Genomic DNA, 25,300 nt, shown 5'->3' with positions numbered 1-25,300 from the left:
CATTTGCTGTAGCCCGTGGCAGCCTCTGCTGGGAGCGGTCAGCCTTAGGGAGCATTTGTGGCTGCCGGAGGGACGCCACAGGGTGATCGGAGGCTGGTAAACAGCACATGGCATTCTCGGCCTATGGCAAGCATTCATGCCCCGAATTCTTTGTCCTCGTGAGGAGAGACAGAGGGCTGCTCTGTGCTGCCCTGTCCAAAGCCAGAACTCTGCTCTCCAAACCTCCAGCCGGAGAGCACGCCAAGGCTGAGGCGCGCATGCCACCAGCCCATTAAAGTGTGCTTGCGAAATAAACTTGACCAAACTTGGACTTCTTTCTTAAAAACTTGGGTTTGCTTCTTAATTCCAAAGGGAAACCATGGCACGGTTACAATGGAGAAAATTAGCAATCTCCTTGATCAAGGGATGGAGGTCACGTGGGTCCCGAGAAGTGACCTGACACCACTCCTGTGGTATTCCTGCTCCAAAATGCATAACCTGAATCAGACAAAGCCAGACTGAGGGACATGTCTTCAAATCAACTGGCCTCGTATATTTAAAAAATATCGATGTCCCAAATGACATAAAAAAGCTGAGGAAATGCTCCAGATTAAAGAAGCTAAAGAGACTGACCGTGACAACTAAATGTCATGTGGGGTCATGGACATGGATTAAAGCCTATATGGGAAACAAACAAACAAACAAACAAACAAACATTGCCGTAAGGAAATTACTGGGCAATTAGTAAAATTTAAATATGGACTCTGTCAGAAAATAATATCATATGAATGTTAAATTTCCTGAATTTGATGATTATATTCTGGTTATATAGGAGAATGTTCATACATGCTAAAGTATTTAGGAGTGAAGGGTCATGGCGTCTGCAATTTACTCTCAAATGATTCAGCAAAAATAATGATAATTATAATATCTACGCACAGAGGCAGATTAAAACAAATGAGGTAAAATTGATAAATCTAAGTAAAAGTTAGATGGATGTGCATTGCCTTCCTGCAGCTTCTGTTGGTTCAAATTGAAAATAAATACACTTAAAAAAAAGGAACGTCAGTTACATGCTTAAGCTTCATCTCCCAGATATTATTCATGTCACAGCTAACGTGCAACACCAGAGAGCTAAGGTGAGACTCTGAAGATGTGAGACACGCATCCTAGCAACATGCAAAGCTCTGGTGGGTGCTATGTTTTTGCTTTGGGACACTGGAGACCTAGCAGCATTTCAGTAACGCAGCCGTTACTCAAACCATTTGATCCAACTTACCAACCACACAGGAAAATTGGTTGCACATTATAATCATGCCTTGCTTTTGACCCAAAACAGCTCCATCCATCTAATTTTCAAGTCTTGCTTCTAAAAGGATCATAAACTATTGGAATTGGCCAGAGCCTTAGAGAATGCATGCCTTATCCCTGTTACAAACAAGGAAAATGAGGCTCAGAGAGAGACCTTAATTTGCCCCAGGTCACAGTTAACCCCACTGACATCCAGGCCAGTGCTCTTTCCAGGGTTCTGTCCTGGTAACCGTGGAGTATCGTTCAGGCCTTTTGGCTGTTTGTGAAAATCAAAAGGAAGATTTTCGTTTCCCAAGAAAATAATTTTTTTTAATGTACAGGTGACATTGAGAGCAGTTCCAAAAGAGAGGGAACAAAAATATTCTTATCAATAGAATTTTCAGAGAAGTGTAGCACCTCCCAAGTATAAGTGTTTGTCTAAGACAAAAACTGTCATAATTATTTTATGATCCTACCTTAAATACATCCCACGCAACTGGGGCTAGTCACTGTATAAGACTTCAAACTTGCCAAACAGAAAAATGAGAGGACTTGAGACATTGTCCCAGTTATTCTCCGTCTGCCCCTCCACCTTCAGACCCCTTCTCCCTGCTTCTCCGCCCTGCTCTGGGCCCCTAGGAGGCTGATCCGTCCCCCGCTGCAACACCTAGGCTCGCCCGCCCTCCAGGGAGGCGCCAGCAGGAGGAAAGGTCAGAATATTTCTGCATCACGAGGCGAGGCGGGCATGCGAAGGTCCCTCCCCCCGGCTGCAGGTCCTTCCCCCCAACTCTACAGCTCCTGCCCGTCCCTCCTCCGCCTCCAGCTCCAAGTACGCCATTCTTTCCCCAGATCCCGAAGGCCCAGGGGTAGTATCAGCTTCCTACCATCCCTGGGGGGTCTCACCACCCCTTGCCGGCTCCTTTGCCCCTCGCCCTCTACTCCATAAACAGTCCCTCATTAAAGTCCCCGTGGCTGAACTACTTCCAAGTGAAATTCCGTTTCCCGTAGGGACGGACCCTGACAGATAGAGAAATGAGTTAGAGTTGATGAAAATATTTATTGCCATTTGTGAGCATAGGATGCCTTGCAAAATAATCCAATTCGCCAAATGTCCCCTTAACCACACAGCACTTCCCAGACACAGTCACACCGCCTAAAGCAAGGCTGCCGTCCCCGTTGTCGCTCCTGCCGGGATTCTGGAACGCGGAGGAAGGACGCTGGGGAGCCCAGCCCAGCCCTTCCCGGTCCCACAGAAACCGGGACCTCAGAGTTTAAGACCGAGAGAATCTGAGCACTGCGCGACTTTCGGGAACTACCTTGGACCGTCCCTATCCGGGACCGAGAGAGGGCAGGGTGGGTGGTGACGAAGGTGTCAGGACGGACAGAGATGGAGAAACGCGTGGGCAGGCGGGATGGGCAAAGGAAAGCCGGCGGGCATGGGTCCTCCACACGCCCCCGCACCCCAGCACTCGGCACGTCCTCCATGCTGCCCCTTCTAACGGTCCCGACAGGAGCGAGGGCCCCTGTGCTGTGGCCACTGCCTCCAGCTCAACCCAAATACCCGAAGGGACTGTCCTGTGGATACTATCCCCATTTTATGGGAAGAGGGCAGCTGAGGGGTTTCTCCCATTTGAATGGCCAGTTGCCATGTTCATTCTCCATCTTAGCCACCAGCCCCAGACTGTCCCAGCCAATGATCTCTCGCCCCGAGGGCCCAGGAACCAGCACTATGCTTATCCTCATCGTCCCTGGGAGGAGTATCGTTTACAGGTGTATGTTCCGGCATCTGAAGCGTTCCAGTTTCCCACATCCACCATATCATTCCATCTGTGGAAGTCAGCAGAGGAGGCTTCTGAGACCAGCAGGGCTCAAAAATTACTTATTGAATGGATACTGAGGGCTACTACTGGCTTACATCACCCCTTCCTCAAGCTAAAAAAAGAAGAAGAAGAAAAAAAAAAAACGATGTACCGTTGGACAACCTAGCTAGTTCTGCCCAAGGGATCTTTCCAGCGTCCCAGGGACATTCCCCCTCCAGCTGTGTACACAGAGCATCCCACCGTCACCGCCCCATCCCACCCTCCAGACACCAGGACATACGACTTGGGAACCATGTACTGTCCCATCCCACATCACTTAATTCTCAGCTTCAGAATTAAGGATCAGGAATTGAACTTTGAGCTGTGGTTGAGTGAAAGCATCCTCGGAGGTACCCAGATGGTTAGGACGGAAGGAAGCTGCAGGTAGATGTGTGCCAGTGGGCCTCACACTCTTCCGAGTGTGTGTATAAAGACTCAGCCACCTCTCTGGGACTCTGTACCCAACCTCCTGCTCTCCATAAATTAACATGCAGCTGTGCCCTTGCACAGCAGACAACCCGAATACCTGAGGGGACTGTCCTACGGGTACTATCCCCATTTTATGGGTGACAAAACTGAGGTTCAAGGAAGTGTCACCCAATTCACAAAAGTGGCTACAGGTCGGTCCTCTTAAGAAAAGCAGCAGGGGATCAAGCACCTCCCTTATTACCTATCCCGGATTACCTTCCAAAACCCTCGGGCTGTGCTGACTGAGGTGGGAATGAACGGAGCCGATGAATGCTGGGAGCTGATGAATGCTGGGCCGAAATCAAGCAAAGGCAGGTGGAGTTTATGCGGGCAGAAGGTCCCAGTGATACACTAAGAAACCAGCTGACAAGATGGTACTGGGGAGCGGGATGGGGTGGCAGCTGTTACCCCTGGTCTGGGGGAGACCAGAGAGGTACAGAGCTGCCTCCACCGGCAGAAACGTGGCAGCTTTGGGGAATGACAAAGGGGACGAGCTTGGTCCGAATGTTTTGGCATAGGAGGGTGCTGCTGCTCTCTGCCCAACAATGACCAACATTAGGAACCAGTTTCTAGAAGGCTCTCCACCACATACGGTCCGCAGAGCTGGAAATCATAAGGGGACTTTGGTGAGAAGAGATGTCATAAAGTTTAGCCTTATAACGGACTAAAAGGAACCATAAAGACATCTACTGCAAGATCAATGACGAGAAAACTGCAGCCCAGACAGGGCAGGTAACTGGAGGCCACCCAGCAAAGCGACGGCCAAGTCAGGGATAGATGACAGGCCCGCAATTCACAGCCAGATCCCTTTCGGCCACTCCAATCGGCCTCTTTATTTTTTCATTCACACCTGTACACTTTTTACCCATTTAGCACTATTTCCGATTCGTGTATTCGTATCTGAGGATGCAAAGTTGATGAGTGTGGGTTCTGGGGCTTGGGCTGCCAACACGCCACGCCCCTCGACTTCTCAGCAATGGTACGGCCAGCCTCACCGTGAGAAGCCAAGAATTCCTCCCATTGCCCATTAATAAAACCAGCGATGCCACTGGGTAGATGCAGTGACCTGTCAGGGCTGGTGTACAGCCTCTCCCAGCTTCATCCCCTGGACACACAATGCAAAGGCACGAGACATCAGGGTTAATAAACAGCTTTATTTGCCTTTGACAGCATCAATTTTCTTACACTCTCAATTAATTTGCCAGTAAAGTGCGGGAAATTTTCTTAATCATAACATTTGTTAAAAGAGATCAGAATATCAGGAACATGGCGGCTACAAAGAAAACATTTCTCTTACAGAACACAGAATGGAAGCCCCTTGTGTTGAGCTAGTGGGTTGGCCAGTTTGCAAAGAGATTCTAACTCCCTCTCACCGTGAACACCACACCGGCTGGGGCCACTGCCCCAGGGAAAAAAAAGCAATGCTGAAGCCTTCTAAAAAACACCCACGCGCCCAGCCTGCCGGTTCCTCTTCACCATTTTGGGTGTTTGCTGTGTAAACAGAACCAATCTTAGTTGAAACAGAGGGCTAGCCCTCTCTACTGCTTTCTACCCCACCCCACCCTTGCTAACAAAAGCCCCCAAAGTCATTACGATGAAAAAGTGGGTTTCCATTACCCCAACACTAACAATGTTCAGTAAAAATGAGGATAATAAACACAAAAGCTTGCATAGTAAACAGGAGCTCTCAGCATCCAATGCAAAAAAAAAAAAAAAAAAAAAAAACTGAAATCTTAAGGCAAATACTGTTGACTCCGCACACGGGCTGGATGACCTTGTAACTCTTCACCTATCTGCAAAGCTCCGGGAGCCTAAATGCAGCTGGCTTGTCAGCGCTTGCCACTGGCGGAGGCCAAATCTTTGCATGACTGCTGAGGCTGTGAGTGTGTTTCTCTCTGAGATTATATACAAACACACCCCAGGCTGGTGTAGTTTTATACATCTATGTACACAAAGGCCTGCTACTCTTTCTTTGTGGAAACCACCAGCTCCACCTCGGGAAGCTGGATGCCAACCTTGGTCCCACTGTCATTGCTGGAGGAAGAGGACAGTCGGGACTTCTTAGAGGCCAAGGACACTCCACTCCCCTGTAACTTGCCTGCCTCGTCATCGCTCCCAGTCACCTCATAATGACCTTTGCTCTTTGACCCCAAGCCACCAAAGGTACCAAACTTCAGCTTGCCCTGTTTCCCTTTGACTTTTCCGCCTTCCAGCGCCATTTCCCCACCTTCGAACTCCAAAGTCCCGGTCGGGGTGGAAGGTGCAGAGAGCTCCCTCTCGTCGCTGAAGGAATTCGAGCGGTGCCGTGGCTTCTTACTTTTAAATAAGGAGAACTTGGCTTTGGGCGAAGATGGTTCGGCCTCTGCCTCCCCTTCCAGAGAGCCGAGGCTGGCCTTCGAGCTCTTCAGGTCACCTTTGGACCCCGAAATGGACGCTTCTGGTGAGCCAGTGACAGCACCTTTCCCTTTCGCTTTAGAAAAATTGAACTTGGGCATTTTGATTTTGGACTTCTTCAGTTTCACGTCGGACTCCTCCCACTCGCCCTCTCCGGCACCAGCCTGGACACCGGCCTCCACTTGAGGGAAGTTAATATCCACTCCTACTTCTCTGCCAACCAGCTCTCGGCCAGAGGTGAATTTGGGAATCTTCATCTTGGGGAATGTTACTTTTCCAGATCTGCTTTCCAAGTGGCCTTGAGGCCCAGACACACTCAGTCCAGGACCCTGGAGTCCAATCTGGCCTCCTTTCACAGCTCCTTCCACCTTTGGTCCTGAGAAATGAAGTCCTCCAGCAAACTTAGGTGCCTCCAAGTTGAGAGCAGAGGAAACCTGGGGTCCCTTCCACTCACCCCCAGAACCTTTGACACTCATATGCCCTTCACCCAGGCTGATATCTGGGGCACTGACACCCCCTGAAACATCCACACCTCCTTTGACTTTCGGACCCTTCAAGCTGACACCGAAATCTGACTCAGGAGATGCCATGTTAAACGAAGGCCCCTTCACGCTGATGTCGGGAGGGGCGCCGTGGACACCCACTCCTGAACCTTTCAGATTGCCTTTGATTTCAGGGCCGGAAATTTGCCCCGTGGGGAGTTTCACGTTGACACCTCGCAGCTCCATGTCACATCCAGAGGCCTTCATTCCAGGCATTTGGAGGTTTCCTTCTAGGCCCTGAACGCTGATGCCTGGAACACCTCCTCCAACAGAGGGGCCTTTCATCTCACCACAGACCCCGAGGCTCCCTTTTACTTTTGGTCCTTCCAAGTTCAAGTCCACATCCGGTGCTGAGATTTGAGGGCCGGAGATCTGAGGCCCTTTCAGGTTCAGGCCGCCCAGGTTCACATCCACGCCCGGCCCTTTTAGTTCTCCAGTAACTCGTGGCCCCTTGACATTGATGTCCAAGTCGGACCCTGGAGTGGAGATGCCAAACTGGGGCAGCCTCATTTGGGGAAGTGTAAAACCACCTTCGGGTGCCTCCAAGTTCAGGTTGGGAGCACCTACTGATACTTTCGGGCACTTGACGTCACCGGAGACAGCCAGGTCTCCCTGCAGGCTTGGTCCTTTCAAGTTCAGGTCCGGTCCAGAGACTTTTGGCATCGACAGGTTCGCTGAAGGCAAGTCTACCTTTGGCCCCTTCAGAGACACGTCAGGCCCTTCGAGCTTAACATCCGGTGCACTCAAGCCTCCCTCCAGCGAGGGCAGCTGGGCATGGCCCCCAGCTCCCCCACCCTCTATTTTCACACCAGGGACACCGATCTTGGGCATCGAAAACTTGGGGAACTTGATTTTCGAGTCTGGACCTTGCAGATCTACGTCTGGTCCTTCTAGTCCCACACTGGGGCCATCACCCTTCATCTTTGGTCCTTTCAAGCTAACGTTCACATCAGGGATGGTGACTTGAGGGGCAGAAATGCCAAATGACGGGCCTTTGACTTTAGCATCTGGGCCTTCAACGTTGATGCCAGGTGCGTTCAAGTTGGCCTGCACCCTGGGGCCTTTCAAATCGCCCTCTATTTTGGGACCTGAGACATCCACACCTGGTGCCTTGAACTTGGGAGCCTTCAGCTTGATGTCGGGACCTTCCACATTAATCCCCGGTGAAGCAATATCCAGATCAGGTGCCTGGATCTCACCCTCCAATTTGGGGGTAGGGAGGGGGGCCTCCGTTTTAAATTTAGGTGATTTAATGTCAAATTCTACGTCTGGGAAGTACATCTTTCCAAACATAGGTTTCTTGGTTTTAGGAGATTTAAGTGTGGCATCTGGCCCTGCGACATTCAGATCTACATCAGAAGTCTTGAGACTGGCATCAATTTCGCCCCCAGGGACATTCAGATCAAATCCTTGTTTCTTGGCCTTAATTTTAGGCCCACTCATGTGTATTTTCGGCATTTTAAATTTACTTTTCTTGCCCTTGCCACCAACACTGATTTCAGGAGTCTCAACATTCAGCTCTGCCTCAGGAACAGTCACCTCCAGTGAAGGTGATTTGATGTCAGCTTTGGGGCTTTTTGCCCCAAATCCAAACTTGGGTTTCTTAAATTTGGGAATTTTAACATCTGGCCCCTCAATGTTAAGATCTGGGCTCTCCATGTGTACATCTAAATTTGGAGCTTCTAAATCAAGTTTGGGTCCCTTGAGGTCCAGTTCACCACCTTCTAATTTGGGACCAGAAACTCCGATTTTGGGTGCCTTGAGATGCAAATCGATATCAGGAACAGTTACTTTAGGGGCAGATATATCCAGTGATGGCATTTTCAAATTTGGGCCACTGAATTTGGCATCAGGGCCTTCAAAATCAAGACCTGGACCTTTAAGGTCTACTTCTGGGCCTTTAAAACTACCTTCAACCTTAGGAACGGACACATCGAAATCTCCTTTGACTTTGGGTCCTTTCAAATCCAGATCAACATCAGGCATGGAGATTTTGGGGGCTTTGATATTTATCTCAGGCATTTTGAACTTGGGGCCCTTCAGTTTTGCATCTGGACCTTCAATATTCACATCTGGAACATCAATGTCCACCTTGGGTCCTGAGACAGCAAGGTCGGCCTTGGGCAGGTTCACATCCACATCTGGGCCCTCTCCTTTGAAGCCAGGCATGCTGAACTTGGGCATCTTCACCTTGGGCATCTTCAGGTGCCAGTCTGGGCCATGAACGTCCACATCTGGGGCATCAATGTCCACTTTGGGCCCTTTGATGTCAATTCCAGGACCCTTGAGGTCACCTTCCACTTTGGGAAGAGAGACATCCACATCGCCCTTCATTTTGGGGCCCCTCAGGTTCAGATCAAGGTCAGGCATGGAGATCTTGGGAGCTTTGATGTTCATCTCTGGCATCTTGAACTTGGGGCCCTTCAGCTTTGCATCTGGACCTTCAATATTCACATCTGGAACATCGATGTCCACCTTGGGTCCTGAGACATCGATGTCAGCCTTGGGCAGGTTCACATCCACGTCTGGGCCCTCTCCTTTGAAACCAGGCATGCTGAACTTGGGCATTTTCACCTTGGGCATCTTCAGGTGCCAGTCTGGGCCATGAACATCCACATCTGGAACATCAATGTCCACTTTGGGGCCCTTGATGTCTACTTCGGGGCCCTTGAGGTCGCCTTCCACTTTGGGCAGAGAAACGTCCACATCACCCTTTACTTTAGGACCTTTTAGATTCAGGTCAACTTCAGGCATGGAGATCTTGGGTGCCTTGAGATGCAAGTCAGGCATTTTAAACTTGGGGCCCTTCAGTTTCCCTTCTGGGCCGTGAATGTCAATGTCAGGAGTGTCTATGTCCAGCTTAGGGCCTTTCACATCTCCTTCCAGTTTAGGAATGGAAATGTCCAAATCTCCTTTTACCTTAGGTCCTTTCAAGTTCAAATCAATGTCACTCATGGAGATTTGTGGGGTTTTGAAATGCACATCGGGCATCTTAAATTTGGGACCTTTGATTTTCCCTTCGGGACCCTCAATGTCCACCTCTGGCCCTTTCAGATCACCTTCCACCTTAGGCAGGGAAACATCCACATCGCCCTTGACTTTTGGCCCTTTCAGATTTAAGTCAAAGTCGGGCATAGAGATTTTGGGGGCTTTAATGTGCATCTCTGGCATCTTAAATTTAGGGCCCTTTAATTTTCCTTCCGGACCTTCAGTATCTATGTCCAATTTGGGTGCCTTTATGTCAATTTCAGGGCCCTTGAGGTCACCTTCCACTTTGGGCACAGAGATATCCACATCGCCCTTCATTTTGGGGCCCTTCAGGTTAAAGTCAAGATCAGGCATGGAGATTTTGGGGGCTTTGATGTTCATCTCTGGCATCTTGAACTTGGGGCCCTTCAGTTTTGCATCTGGACCTTCGATATTCACATCTGGAGCATCAACAGCCACCTTGGGTCCTGAGACATCGATGTCAGCTTTGGGCAGGTTCACATCCACGTCTGGGCCCTCTCCTTTGAAGCCAGGCATGCTGAACTTGGGCATTTTCACCTTGGGCATCTTCAGGTGCCAGTCTGGGCCATGAACATCCACATCGGGGGCATCGATGTCCACTTTGGGGCCTTTGATGTCAATTCCAGGGCCTTTCAGGTCACCTTCCACTTTAGGAAGGGAAACGTCCACATCGCCTTTTACTTTGGGACCTTTCAGGTTTAAGTCAATGTCAGGCATGGAGATCTTGGGTGCTTTGATGTTCATCTCTGGCATCTTGAACTTGGGGCCCTTCAGCTTCGCATCTGGACCTTCGATATTCACATCTGGAATGTCAATGTCAGCCTTGGGCAGGTTCACATCCACGTCTGGGCCCTCTCCTTTGAAGCCAGGCATGCTGAACTTGGGCATTTTCACCTTGGGCATCTTCAGGTGCCAGTCTGGGCCATGAACATCCACATCTGGAACATCAATGTCCACTTTGGGGCCCTTGATGTCAACTTCAGGGCCCTTGAGGTCGCCTTCCACTTTGGGCAGAGAAACGTCCACATCACCCTTTACTTTAGGACCCTTCAGATTCAGGTCAACTTCAGGCATGGAGATCTTGGGTGCCTTGAGATGCAAGTCAGGCATTTTAAACTTGGGGCCCTTCAGTTTCCCTTCTGGGCCATGAATGTCAATGTCAGGAGTGTCTATGTCCACCTTGGGTCCAGAGATGTCAATGTCAGCCTTGGGCAGGTTCACATCCACGTCTGGGCCCTCTCCTTTGAAGCCAGGCATGCTGAACTTGGGCATTTTCACCTTGGGCATCTTCAGGTGCCAGTCTGGGCCATGAACGTCCACATCGGGGGCATCAATGTCCACTTTGGGGCCTTTGATGTCAATTCCAGGGCCTTTCAGGTCACCTTCCACTTTAGGAAGAGAAACATCCACATCGCCCTTCATTTTGGGACCTTTCAGGTTTAAGTCAATGTCAGGCATGGAGATCTTGGGAGCTTTGATGTTCATCTCTGGCATCTTGAACTTGGGGCCCTTCAGCTTCGCATCTGGACCTTCGATATTCACATCTGGAACTTCAACATCCACTTTGGGTCCAGAGATGTCAATGTCAGCCTTGGGCAGGTTCACATCCACGTCTGGGCCCTCTCCTTTGAAACCAGGCATGCTGAACTTGGGCATTTTCACCTTGGGCATCTTCAGGTGCCAGTCTGGGCCTTGAACATCCACATCTGGGGCATTGATGTCCACTTTGGGGCCTTTGAGGTCAACTTCAGGGCCTTTCAGATCACCTTCCACCTTAGGTAGGGAAACATCCACATCGCCTTTTACCTTGGGACCTTTCAGATGCAAATCAAAGTCAGGCATGGAGATCTTGGGAGCTTTGATGTTCATCTCAGGCATCTTGAACTTAGGACCTTTCAATTTCCCCTCAGGACCTTCAATGTTAACATCAGGGCCTTCAATGTCCACTTTGGGTCCTGAGATGTCAATGTCAGCCTTGGGCAGGTTCACATCCACGTCTGGGCCCTCTCCTTTGAAGCCAGGCATGCTGAACTTGGGCATTTTCACCTTGGGCATCTTCAGGTGCCAGTCTGGGCCATGAACATCCACATCAGGAGCACTGACGTCCACTTTCGGACCTTTGATGTCTATCTCAGGGCCTTTCAGATCTCCTTCAATCTTGGGGAGGGAAAGGTCCACATCACCTTTCACCTTGGGGCCCTTTAGATTTAAATCAATATCAGGCATTGAGATCTTGGGAGCCTTTAGGTGCATTTCTGGCATCTTGAATTTGGGTCCCTTCAAATTCCCCTCTGGGCCTTCGATGTTAATATCAGGAGTGTCGATGTCCACTTTAGGGCCCTTGATGTCCACCTCAGGGCCCTTTAGGTCACCCTCCACTTTGGGCAAAGACACGTCCACATCACCCTTCATTTTGGGGCCCTTCAGGTTCAGATCAAAGTCCGGCATAGAGATTTTGGGAGCTTTGATGTTCATCTCTGGCATCTTGAACTTAGGGCCCTTCAGTTTTGCATCTGGACCTTCGATATTCACATCTGGGGCATCAATGTCCACTTTGGGGCCAGAAATATCAAGGTCAGCTTTAGGGAGGGTAACATCCACCTCTGGACCCTCTCCTTTGAAGCCAGGCATGCTGAACTTGGGCATTTTCACCTTGGGCATCTTCAGGTGCCAGTCTGGGCCATGAACGTCCACATCTGGAGCATCAATGTCCACTTTGGGCCCTTTGATATCAACCCCTGGCCCTTTCAGATCTCCTTCAACTTTGGGCAGAGAAACATCCCCATCACCTTTAACTTTGGGGCCTTTCAAGTTTAAATCAATGTCAGGCATGGAGATCTTGGGGGCTTTGATATTTATGTCAGGCATCTTGAATTTGGGACCCTTTAAGCCTCCTTCTAGACCTTCCACATTTACTTCTGGGCCCTCAAAATCCATGCTGGGTCCCTCTATCTTGATATCTCCTTTTGGCAGATCCATAGCCATGTCAGGCCCTTCTGCTTTTAAGCCAGGCACACCAAACTTGGGCATTTTCATCTTGGGCATTTTCAAATTCCAGTCTGGACCGTGAACATCCACATCAGGTGCATCAAGATGAACTTCTGGTGCCTTAATATCCACTTTGGGTTCCTTAAAGTCACCTTCTAAATTTGGACCAGCAACATCTATGTCTCCTTTGACTTTAGGACCTTTCAGATTTAACTCCACATCCGGCATAGAAACTTTAGGAGATGAAATACTCAGGAAAGGCATTTTGAACTTGGATCCTTTCACTTTTCCTTGGACCTCAACATCGGGAGCATTGATATCAACTTTGGGGCCTGTTATATCAACATCTGGCTTTTTAACTTTGACGTCCACCTCAGGTGTCTGAACTTTGGAGCCCGAAAAATTAAATTTGGGAAGCTTAAAACGAGATTTCTTGGCCTTGCCTTCAATATTGAGCTTAGGACCAGAAATGTCCACTTCTGGGCCCTTTACATCCAACTTGGGAGCTTTAATGTCACCTTCTAATTTGGGCCCAGAAACATCAACATCTCCTTTAAGCTTTGAGCCCTTCAAATTCAAGTCAATTTCCGGCATGGAGATCTTGGGCATGTTTACATGCATGTCAGGCATCTTTAGTTTTGGACCTTTCAATTTACCTTCTGGGCCATGAATGTCAATATCTGGAGCATCTAAATCTAACTTTGGGCCTTTGACGTCAAGCATAGGTCCTTTCAAATCACCTTCTACATTTGGAAGTGAAACATCCACATCTCCTTTCATTTTAGGGCCCTTAAGATTAAGATCCAAATCTGGCATTGATATCTTAGGAGCTTTGATATTCATCTCTGGCATCTTGAACTTGGGGCCCTTTAGTTTCGCATCTGGACCTTCGATATTCACATCTGGAACATCAACGGCCACCTTGGGTCCTGAGATGTCAATGTCAGCCTTGGGCAGGTTCACATCCACGTCTGGGCCCTCTCCTTTAAAGCCAGGCATGCTGAACTTGGGCATTTTCACCTTAGGCATCTTCAGGTGCCAGTCTGGGCCATGAACGTCCACATCGGGGGCATCGATGTCCACTTTGGGGCCTTTGATGTCAATTCCAGGGCCTTTCAGGTCACCTTCCACTTTAGGAAGGGAAACATCCACATCGCCCTTTACTTTGGGACCTTTCAGGTTTAAGTCAATGTCAGGCATGGAGATCTTGGGTGCTTTGATGTTCATCTCTGGCATCTTGAACTTAGGACCTTTCAATTTCCCCTCAGGACCTTCAATGTTAACATCAGGGCCTTCAATGTCCACCTTGGGTCCTGAGACATCAATGTCAGCCTTGGGCAGGTTCACATCCACGTCTGGGCCCTCTCCTTTGAAGCCAGGCATGCTGAACTTGGGCATTTTCACCTTGGGCATCTTCAGGTGCCAGTCTGGGCCTTGAACATCCACATCTGGGGCATCGATGTCCACTTTGGGGCCTTTAAGGTCAACTTCAGGGCCTTTCAGATCACCTTCCACTTTAGGCAGAGAAACGTCCACATCACCCTTTACCTTGGGACCTTTCAGATGCAAATCAAAGTCAGGCATGGAGATCTTGGGAGCTTTGATGTTCATCTCAGGCATCTTGAACTTAGGACCTTTCAACTTTCCCTCAGGTCCTTCGATGTTAACATCAGGGCCTTCGATGTCTACTTTGGGTCCAGAGATGTCAATGTCAGCCTTGGGCAGGTTCACGTCCACTTCTGGGCCCTCTCCTTTGAAGCCAGGCATGCTGAACTTGGGCATTTTCATCTTCGGCATCTTCAAGTGCCAATCTGGGCCATGAACGTCCACATCGGGGACATCGATATCCATTTTGGGGCCTTTGAGGTCAACTTCAGGGCCTTTCAGATCTCCCTCTACCTTGGGACCTGTAACATCCAGCTCTCCTTTCACTTTTGGACCTGTTAGATTAAGATCAATATCTGGCATGGATATCTTTGGAGTCTTAAAATGCATTTCCGGCATCTTAAACTTTGGACTTTTCCACTTTCCTTCTGGTCCTTCAACACTCACATCTGGACATTCGAGGTCCACTTTGGGTGCTGAGACATCGATGTCAGCCTTTGGCAGGTTCACATCCACTTCTGGGCCCTCTCCTTTGAAGCCGGGCATGCTGAACTTGGGCATTTTCACCTTAGGCATCTTCAGGTGCCAGTCTGGGCCTTGAACATCCACATCTGGGGCATCAATGTCCACTTTGGGGCCTTTGATATCAACATCAGGACCTTCCACTTTAGGCAGAGATACATCCACATCACTCTTTACCTTGGGACCTTTCAGATGCAAATCAAAGTCAGGCATGGAGATCTTGGGAGCTTTGATGTTCATCTCAGGCATCTTGAACTTAGGACCTTTCAACTTTCCCTCAGGTCCTTCGATGTTAACATCAGGGCCTTCAATGTCCACCTTGGGTCCAGAGATATCAATGTCAGCCTTGGGCAGGTTCACATCCACGTCTGGGCCCTCTCCTTTGAAGCCAGGCATGCTGAACTTGGGCATTTTCATCTTGGGCATCTTCAGGTGCCAGTCTGGGCCATGAACATCAGGCGCATTTATGTCTACTTTGGGGCCCTTGATGTTCACATCTGGTACTTTAATTTTACCTTCTACCTCGGGCACAGACACATCTACATCCCCCTTGATTTTCGGTCCTTTCAGATTTAAGTCCACATCAGGCATAGAAATATTTGGAGCTTTGAAATGCATGTCAGGCATCTTGAACTTGGGGCCTTTCAATTTGCCCTCTGGTCCTTCAATGTCGATATCTGGGCCACTGATGTCACCTTTGAGGTCTGGTCCTTTAAAGTCACCTTCCAATTTAGGAACATCTACATCCACCTCTCCCTTGACCTTGGGGCTTTTTAAGTGTAGATTAATGTCTGGCATGGAGATTTTGGGAGCTTTAAAGTGCATGTCCGGCATCTTAAATTTAGGACTTTTCCATTTGCCATCTGGGCCTTCCACAGCTACGTCTGGCATGTCAACATCCAATTTGGGGCCCTTGACATCCAATTCCGGACCCTTTAACTCTCCTTCCATCTTTGGGGCAGAAACATCAACATCTCCTTTAATTTTAGGCCCCTTTAAGTTGAAGTCCACATCAGGCATGGAAATCTTGGGGGCATGAAAGTGCATCTCAGGCATCTTGAACTTAGGACCTTTCAGTTTTCCTTCTGGACCCTCGATAGTCACATCTGGAGTTTCAATGTCCACTTTGGGTCCAGAGATGTCAATGTCAGCCTTGGGCAGGTTCACGTCCACGTCTGGGCCCTCTCCTTTGAAGCCTGGCATGCTGAACTTGGGCATTTTCATCTTGGGCATCTTCAAGTGCCAGTCTGGGCCATGAGCATCCACATCTGGAACACTGATGTCAACCTTGGGGCCTTTGATGTCCACATCCGGCACTTTCATTTCACCTTCTACCTTGGGCACGGACACATCGACATCCCCTTTGACTTTGGGGCCTTTCAAGTGTAAGTCCACATCAGGCATGGAGATCTTGGGAGCCTTGAAGTGCATGTCTGGCATCTTAAACTTGGGACCCTTCAGCTTTCCTTCCGGTCCCTCAAGGCTCACATCTGGGGCTTCAATGTCCACTTTGGGTCCAGAGATGTCAATATCAGCCTTGGGCAGGTTCACATCCACGTCTGGGCCCTCTCCTTTGAAGCCAGGCATGCTGAACTTGGGCATTTTCATCTTGGGCATCTTCAGGTGCCAGTCTGGGCCTTGAACATCAACATCGGGGACATCAATGTCCACTTTGGGTCCTTTGAGGTCAATATCTGGCACTTTCATTTCACCTTCTACCTTGGGTACGGACACATCGACATCCCCTTTGACTTTGGGGCCTTTCAAGTGTAAGTCCACATCAGGCATGGAGATCTTGGGAGCCTTGAAGTGCATCTCAGGCATCTTAAACTTAGGGCCCTTCAACTTTGCATCAGGACATTCCAGATCAACATCAGGCACCTCCACATCCACACTGGGGCCCTTCAAATCTCCTTCCAATTTTGGCACAGACACATCGACATCTCCTTTGACTTTGGGCCCTTTCAAGTTTAAGTCTATATCAGGCATGGAGATCTTGGGGGCCTTGAAGTGCATCTCAGGCATCTTAAACTTAGGGCCCTTCAACTTTGCATCAGGACATTCCAGATCAACGTCAGGCACCTCCACATCCACACTGGGACCTTTGATATCAACTTGTGGACCTCTGAGATCACCTTCGAGTTCTGGCACAGAAGCATCTATCTCTCCTTTCAGTTTGGGTCCCTTCAAATTGAAGTCCACATCTGGCATGGATATCTTGGAAGGTTTGATATTCAACTTAGGCATTTTAAATTTAGAGCCTTTTAATTTCCCTTCGGGTCCCTCAATATCCAAATCAGGTGCATCAATGTCCACTTTGGGGCCAGAAACATTAATGTCGGCCTTTGGCAAGTTCACATCCATGTCCGGGCCCTCGCCTTTGAAGCCTGGCATGCTAAACTTGGGCATTTTCATCTTGGGCATCTTCAGGTGCCAGTCCGGGCCATGAACATTCACATCTGGGACATCAATGTCCACTTTGGGTCCTTTGACATCAACATCCGGCACTTTCATTTCACCTTCTATCTTAGGCATAGAGACATCCACATCGACATCCCCTTTGACTTTGGGGCCTTTCAAGTGTAAGTCCACATCAGGCATGGAGATCTTGGGGGCCTTGAAGTGCATGTCTGGCATCTTAAACTTAGGACCTTTCATCTTTCCTTCGGGACATTCAATGTCAATATCACCAACATCCACATCCACCTTAGGGGCTTTCACATCTATTTCAGGAACTTTCAAGTCTCCTTCCACTTTAGGAAGGGAAACGTCCACATCCGTTTTCAGTTTAGGGGCTTTCAGATTAAGTCCAACATCAGGCATAGAGATCTTGTGTGTCTGTATATTCATGCTTGGCATCTTAAACTTGGGACCCTTTAGTTTCCCCTCTGGACCTTCGATATTCACATCTGGAGCATCGATGTCCACCTTAGGTCCAGAGACATCGATGTCGGCCTTGGGCAGGTTCACATCCACGTCTGGGCCCTCTCCTTTGAAGCCAGGCATGCTGAACTTGGGCATTTTCACTTTGGGCATTTTCAGGTGCCAGTCTGGGCCATGAACTCCCACATCCGGTGCATTAATGTCCACTTTGGGGCCTTTGATGTTGACATCAGGAGCTTTTATCTCTCCTTCTACTTTTGGGGCTGTTACACCATAGTCTCCTTTAATTTTAGGACCTTTCAAATGTAAACCAACATCTGGCATGGATATCTTCTGAGGTTTTATATTCATTTCTGGCATCTTAAATTTAGGACCTCTTAGTTTTGCATCTGGACCTTCAACATTCACATCTGGAACTTCAACATCCACCTTGGGTCCTGAGATGTCAATGTCAGCCTTGGGCAGGTTGACATCCACATCTGGGCCCTCTCCTTTGAAGCCAGGCATGTTGAACTTGGGCATTTTCATCTTGGGCATCTTCAAGTGCCAGTCTGGGCCATGAACATCCACATCTGGAGCACAGACGTCAACTTTGGGTCCTTTAAGTTCGACATCTGGCACTTTTATTTCACCTTCTACATCAGGCAAAGACACATCTACATCACCCTTGAGTTTTGGCCCCTTAAGATTCAGGTTCACATCAGGCATGGAGACCTTGGGGGCCTTGAAGTGCATCTCAGGCATCTTGAACTTGGGGCCCTTCAACTTTCCTTCTGGTCCCTCAAGGCTCACATCTGGGGCTTCAATGTCCACCTTGGGTCCAGAGATGTCAATGTCGGCCTTAGGCAGGTTCACATCCACTTCTGGGCCCTCTCCTTTGAAGCCCGGCATGCTGAACTTGGGCATTTTCATCTTGGGCATCTTCAAGTGCCAGTCTGGGCCGTGAACGTCAACATTGGGGACATCAATGTCAACCTTGGGGCCTTTGATGTCCACATCCGGCACTTTCATTTCACCTTCTACCTTGGGCACGGACACATCAACATCCCCTTTGACTTTGGGGCCTTTCAAGTGTAAGTCCATATCAGGCATTGAGATCTTGGGGGTCTTGAAGTGCATGTCTGGCATCTTAAACTTGGGACCCTTCAGCTTTCCTTCCGGTCCCTCAAGGCTCACATCTGGGGCTTCAATGTCCACCTTGGGTCCAGAAATGTCAATGTCGGTCTTGGGCAGACTCACATCCACTCCTGGGCCCTCTCCTTTGAAGCCTGGCATGCTGAACTTGGGCATTTTCATCTTGGGCATCTTCAAGTTCCAGTCTGGGCCGTGAACATCCACATCAGGTACATCAATGTCCACTTTGGGTCCTTTGAGGTCAACGTCTGGCACTTTCATTTCACCTTCTATCTTGGGCACAGAGACATCCACATCGACATCCCCTTTGACTTTGGGGCCTTTCAAGTGTAAGTCCACATCAGGCATGGAGATCTTGGGGGCCTTGAAGTGCATCTCAGGCATCTTAAACTTGGGGCCCTTCAACTTTCCTTCTGGTCCCTCGAGGCTCACATCTGGGGCTTCGATGTCAATTTGGGGTCCAGCGATGTCAATGTCAGCCTTGGGCAGGTTTACGTCCACATCTGGGCCCTCGCCTTTTAAGCTGGGCATGCTGAACTTGGGCATTTTCATCTTGGGCATTTTGAGACTCCAGTCTCCACCTTGTACTTCCACATCTGGTGCTTTAATGTCTACTTTGGGGCCTTTGATGTCCACATCTGGAACTTTCATCTCACCTTCTATTTTTGGTGCAGACATATCTACATTTCCTTTCATTTTGGGTCCTTTAAGATTCAGGTCGACATCTGGCAGAGTCATCTTCGGAGCTTTGAAGTGCATCTCAGGCATCTTAAACTTGGGGCCTTTCAACTTCCCTTCAGGTCCTTCGAGGCTCAGATCTGGAGCCCTAATATCTACCTTAGGTGCAGAAATGTCCACATCAGCCTTGGGCAGCTTCACATCCAATTCTGGGCCCTCACCTTTGAGGCTGGGCATGGTAAATTTGGGCATTTTCATCTTGGGCATCTTCAGGTTCCAATCAGGACCATGAACTTCAACGTCTGGGGCACTGATGTCTACTTTTGGCCCTTTCAGGTCGCCTTCCAGCTTTGGCACTGTAACATCATATTCTCCCTTTACTGTGGGACCTTTCAAATGCAAATCCACATCAGGCATGGAGATCTTTGGAGCCTTGATATCCATCTCAGGCATCTTAAACTTGGGACCCTTCAGCTTTCCTTCAGGTCCTTCGATATTCACATCTGGAACTTCAACATCCACCTTGGGTCCTGAGATGTCAATGTCAGCTTTGGGCAGGTTCACGTCCACTTCTGGGCCCTCTCCTTTGAAGCCTGGCATGCTGAACTTGGGCATTTTCACCTTGGGCATCTTCAGGTGCCAGTCTGGGCCATGAACATCCACTTCTGGAGTATCAATGTCCAATTTGGCACTTTTAAGTTCAACATCAGGAACTTTAATCTCACTTTCCACCTTTGGCACTGTGACATCATATTCTCCTTTTACTTTAGGGCCTTTCAAATGTAAGTCCACATCTGGCATGGAGATCTTTGGGGCTTTGATATTCATCTCTGGCATCTTAAACTTGGGTCCTTTCAATTTTCCTTCTGGTCCCTCAATTCTCACATCCGGGGCACTAATGTCCACCTTGGGCCCAGAAATATCCACATCAGGCTTGGACAAGTTCACATCCACATCTGGGCCCTCTGCTTTGAACCCTGGCACACCGAATTTGGGCATTTTCATCTTGGGCATCTTCAGATGCCAGTCTGGTCCATGAATGTCCACATCTGGAGCAGCGATGTCCACCTGGGGGCCCTTCAGTTCTCCTTCAAGCTTTGGTACCGTTACATCATACTCTCCTTTTACCTTTGTGCCTTTAACATGCAAATCTACATCGGGCATGGAGATCTTTGGTGTCTTGACACTCACTTCAGGCGACTTAACATCAGGGCCTTTAAGTTTGCCCCCCAGGCCTCCTATGTTGACATCTGGGGCTTCCATGTTGATCTTGGGCCCAGAAATACTGACATCTCCTTTGGGTAGATTCACATTTACATCTGGGCCTTCCCCTTTGACTCCTGGAGTGCTGAACTTGGGCATTTTCATCTTAGGCATTTTCAGGTTCCATTCTGGGCCATGAACATCCACGTCTGGGGCACTGACATCCACTTTGGGGCCTTTGACATCAACTTCAGGGACTTTGACTTTCCCTTCTACTTTCGGGAGTGTGACGTCTACACCCCCTTTCATTTTAGGTGCAGCCACATTTAAATCTACATCTGCCATAGAGATACTGCAGGTTCCCATCTTTCCAGAAGGACCACTCAGCTTTGGGCCTGCCAGAGTCCCCTCTAGGCTGGGTGTCTCTATGTCCACTTTGGAACCTTTAACTACCACTTGAGGGCCTTTAACATCACCTTGCACTCCCGGAGCAGAAACTTTAATGTCTCCTTTCAGTTTGGAGGAGCCAAGGCTCAGATCCACATCCTGCATGGAGATTTTAGGGGTCTGAGTAATCAGTTCAGGACTCTTGACTTTAGTACCCTTCATCTTCCCTTCCAGACCCCCAGCGGCCACCCTGGGCAGGCTGACATCCCCAGAGATCCCAGGAAGGGTCACTTCACCTGTGGGCAGTGTCACATCAATGCCAGCTCCCTCTCCCTTAGAACCCGACACAGAGAATTTCTGGACTTTCATTTTGGGCATATTCAGTTCGCCCCCAGACCCATGAATATCAACGTCAGAGGCTCGACCTTCCACACTGGGGCCGGCGATGCTGCCCTTCATTTTGGGAGCAGAGACGTCCACCCTCATGCTCCCCTGTGGCCTGGCTCCTTTGAGTCCTAGCTCTCCCTCAAGGGATGGCCCAGTGATCTGGGGGCCCTTCAGCTTCCCCTTAAGCCCCTCAATATTAGCAGAGGGGGCAACGACTTCTAGCCAAGGGGTCTGGACGTTCCCGCCAATGGTCACACCTGGCTTGCCCTCCTTGTGCCCCACAGAGAATTCAGGTGTGAAAACAGCCAATCCTGCCTCTGGCGCCTGGCCTTCAGGCCCTCCTGGGACACCAAATTTTGGCACCTTCATGGCTGGTATTTTAATTTTCCCATTATTGCCATTCTCAAGAGAGGGGCCCGGCAACTGTACTGCCTCACCCCCAAGAGAAGACAAAATGTCCACTCCTGGAACCCGGATGCCCCCTTTGCCATCCAAGTCCAAGCCCTTTGCACTGACATTGACTCCCGGGCTTCCCACCTTTATCCCAGGCACGGTGACCTGGAGCTTCGAGTGGCCAGCACCTTGGAGCTCTGGTCCCGAAGCAGAAATGGACCCCGCTCGGATGTCCACAGCAGAGCCTGTGGTTGGAGACACTGCCCCCGAGCCCGAGGGCAGTCTGATCACGGTCATCCCGGGCTGGGCCTCCACACCCACAGTGGAGATTTCCGTCAGTTCATGCCGTGGAATCTTGATCTTGAACTCAGGGCTGCTGATGTCGATGTCCTTGGCTCCTTCCCGGCCGGTCACATCCACTGTGTAGGCCGTGACCCTCCTAGTCACCGTGATGGTGCGGCTCTGGGTCTCCCCAGGGTCCCCTTCCACTCCATCCTCCGACCTCAGCCGAGGCTTGATCTTCGTGGCATAGATGCGCTGATACTCCTCATCATCCCCGCTCTGCAGAAAGACATGCCCGGCACAGGTTGCAGCAGAGTCTGCCCGAGTTACAGACGCCCGGCCACAGCCCAGCCGACAACACGATTGCCTGTTTCCCAAAGAAGCTGGGACCATAACGGAGGTCCACGGAGCCTCCTGGGGCTCAGCGCAGGGGGCCGATGAGAGGGGCTGACAGCCACATCACAGAGGAAAACAAATTATTTGGGGGAACTCCAGTAAGCAAGTCATGGGGAGGGGGGTGCAGACTCCTGGACTGCGCAGCCTGGGCAGAGGGTTTACGGATAGTTCTAGATTCAAATCAGCCTGTCAAGTACCAGGGACGCCTCCGGGCCACCAACTCTACACTGACTCGACCCTGAGGCTCTCGGCTCGACTCACTGGTGTGCTGGTTTAACCGGGAAGGGATTCCTCCCGAAGACCCCTGCAAAGTATCTATTGAGGCTGCTTGTGCTCGGGTGAACACTTCCACTTCGAGGACCATTATCTGTTACATGAACAAGCCATCGGAAGGAACAGGAAAACGTCTCTCAAGCACTCTGCTGCTCAGCCTCTGACTCACAGGTGAGTCCAGGCCTCTGGGAGGCAGAGCTAGGCACCCGTGAAATCATTTCAAAGACTCTAGCAGAGCAGCCGACCTTCCTCCCGACATCTAGGACCAGACGGCAGGAGTTGGTTCCCACGCTGCGGCACTCAGAAGAGACTGCAGGAGGCACTTGGGGGCAGCGTCGGCCACATGCCCCAAGTGAATAGGAACAGACAGACTGGCTCAGCAGAGAGACAGAGGGGGTGAAATTAGGAGAAAGAATGACAAGAGCGGTCCAGTGGGCGGACAGAAGGCTCAGGAAGCGAGGCCAGCAGGCTGCTGTTGCCGGGGGGACCTCAGGGCTCGGATGGGCGGGTGAGGCACTCACCAGAACCACTTCGGAGCCGTGGGAGCTGAAGACTCCGTGGGTCCAGGTCTGGCCGGGCTCAGGGGAGCGGTCGCCCTTGCGGTGCAGCTTCAGACCCACGGCGTGGTGCCCCATGGTGCTCAGCAGCTGCGTCACCTCGCCCGACTGCAGGTTGTCAAAGTAGATGGTGGCGCCCACTATCTGGTCCCCTGAGCAGGGAGGGGAAAGAAGTGGGGTCTCAGGGAAACAACACACAACCACCGCGTGCTCGGCGCCCTCACCGACGTGCATTTAGTGCGTGTCATGACACCCTGCAAGGCAGGTGTGGTGACACCCAGTGTACAGATGAGGAAGCTGAGGCTTAGAGTCTCCAAAGTGGCAAGAGGTTGTGAGCGGTGGAGTCGGAGCTGAGGACTATGTCTCCACCACCCTACATGACTGTCCCCGCCAAGGACCGTGAGCAAGTGACGGACCCCGAGTGGGCAAGAGACAGCAGGGTCTGGGCACTGACCAGCCTAATGGCACTAGGAACAGGCCCTCCACAGCCAGGTGGCCCTTCTGCCTGCCCCCTGCCCTTCCCTCCACCACCCTCACCACCACCCCAGCCCAGCACCCAGCCCGCACCCAGCCCGCACCCTGAGGTGACTCACCCTCCTTGACCACCCCAGTGCGGGCCGCAGGGGAATTCTGCATGACTTCCTGCACAAAAACGCCGTCATCCCTCTGGGCAATGGTCAGCCCGTGCGAGCCGCTACCCTGCCAGTTGGGCAGCAGCAGCTCCCGGGTCGTCTCCTCCTCCTTCTCCATCTGGGATGACGGAAGGGAATGAGCTCAGGACACTGGGGCGCAAGGCACAGCGATGAGGGGGTGTGGAGCACCGTCCTCAAGGTCCTCAAGCCCGCAGTGCTCCAGGGCTCAACAAAGATGGAAAGTGGACAGGATGCAACCGGCCTCGGAGGTCACCAGCCCCTCATCTCTTCCACCCAAACCCTGCCTCCCGAGGCCACCCGGGGTGGTCTCCCCCTCCCCATCCGGTCACCTCCACATCTCTCGCCGCCCCCCCTCCACTGACCTTCAGCAGGACTCTGTTCAGGAGCAAACGCCTTGCCAGGAGCCCGCCCCTCCTTCCTGTCCTCTCCTCAGTCTCTCTCGTGGGGAATCTCGGTCACACAGCCTGGGGGAAAGTTCACAGTGAGCGCACTCTCAACAACCGCTCACAAGAACCCCAATCAGCGGTCACGGGAGGAATAGCTGGCTGTCCTATTCCCCAGGCCAGACCAAAACCCCGACCCCCACTGCTGACATCAATTCCATTCACACGTGACTCTCTAGCCTGGGTGCATGCCCAGGGGGACGGAACGCCAGGCTCAGAGTCAAATCCTGGCTCTGTATCCTCCCGGCCGTGTGACCCTGGCCAAGTCACTTAACTTCTTTGAACCTCCTCATCTGTGAAAACGGTATCGATAAAGGATTTCCACGAGGACTGAAGGAGAGCGAGCATGCGTGAAAAGCTCTGGTACGCAGGAGCCTCACGACACACATCCTCATTCGGACCTTTCTACCAGCTTCAGGAGGGAGCTGTGACTGTCTCCGCTTTACAGATGGAGAGACTGAGGCTGAGGCCAATTCGCCCCAGGTCCACGACCCCCGGGCTTGGATCCAAGGCTGTGCCTCGTTCCCTACACCCTCTCAGATCTGCAGCTTTAACCACGTGACGCCTCGGAGGACAGACACTCATCAGTGTCTCCAGCGCTGGGGGCAGCTGGCAGGCCTGAAAGCAGGGATGTTGTGACAGTGACTCTGAGTCACCCTGTCTAACCCAGTCCTCGGGTCCAGGGAGACCCCGCCAGCAGGGAGCTCCACGAACCTTGCCACAGGGCCAAACAAAGGAAGCCCCAGCCTCCCCAAGCACCGGCCCCAACACGAGAGGCTGGAGTCCAGCTGAGCTGCCTCGGGGACGTGATGAGTCAGGGAGCATCTGGCTGCCCACGCTGGGCCCTGAGCCAGGCCCCCATAGGTACGGGCACTTAGGAGCAAAGACACCCTCCAGCCACAGGATGAGCTGTCAGAGGGAGAGGCGCCCTGGAAAGACAGCAGGCAAGACTCAGGATACGGCCACGGCCCATGG

At 50.8% G+C, this 25,300-nt stretch overlaps 1 protein-coding gene across 24 annotated transcripts in view; it reads right to left on the bottom strand.

Annotated features, from left to right (window-relative positions):
- AHNAK (AHNAK nucleoprotein) overlaps positions 1-25,300 on the bottom strand; it is a 108,033-nt gene that overhangs the window by 74,180 nt on the left and 8,553 nt on the right. For 8 of the 24 annotated variants that reach the window (XM_039860220.1, XM_039860222.1, XM_039860221.1 and 5 more), the window contains exons 2-4: positions 24,245-24,346; positions 23,823-23,979; positions 23,194-23,381 (exon numbers count right to left, since the gene is read on the bottom strand). In XM_039860220.1, the coding sequence (XP_039716154.1) occupies positions 23,194-23,381; positions 23,823-23,979 (345 nt within the window). In that variant the 5' untranslated portion in view covers positions 24,245-24,346. Of the gene's footprint in view, positions 1-4,730; positions 22,283-23,193; positions 23,382-23,822; positions 23,980-24,244; positions 24,347-25,300 lie in introns of those variants that run through there. The other 16 variants (XM_039860203.1, XM_039860205.1, XM_039860204.1 and 13 more) reach the window with 14 other exon arrangements.

The sequence above is a fragment of the Pteropus medius genome, unplaced genomic scaffold (genome assembly GCF_902729225.1).
Source record: "Pteropus medius unplaced genomic scaffold, Ma_sr-lr_union100, whole genome shotgun sequence".
Taxonomy (NCBI): domain Eukaryota; kingdom Metazoa; phylum Chordata; class Mammalia; order Chiroptera; family Pteropodidae; genus Pteropus; species Pteropus medius.
The sequence above is the reverse complement of the archived record's forward strand: the minus strand, read 5'-3'. Positions and strand labels throughout refer to the sequence as shown.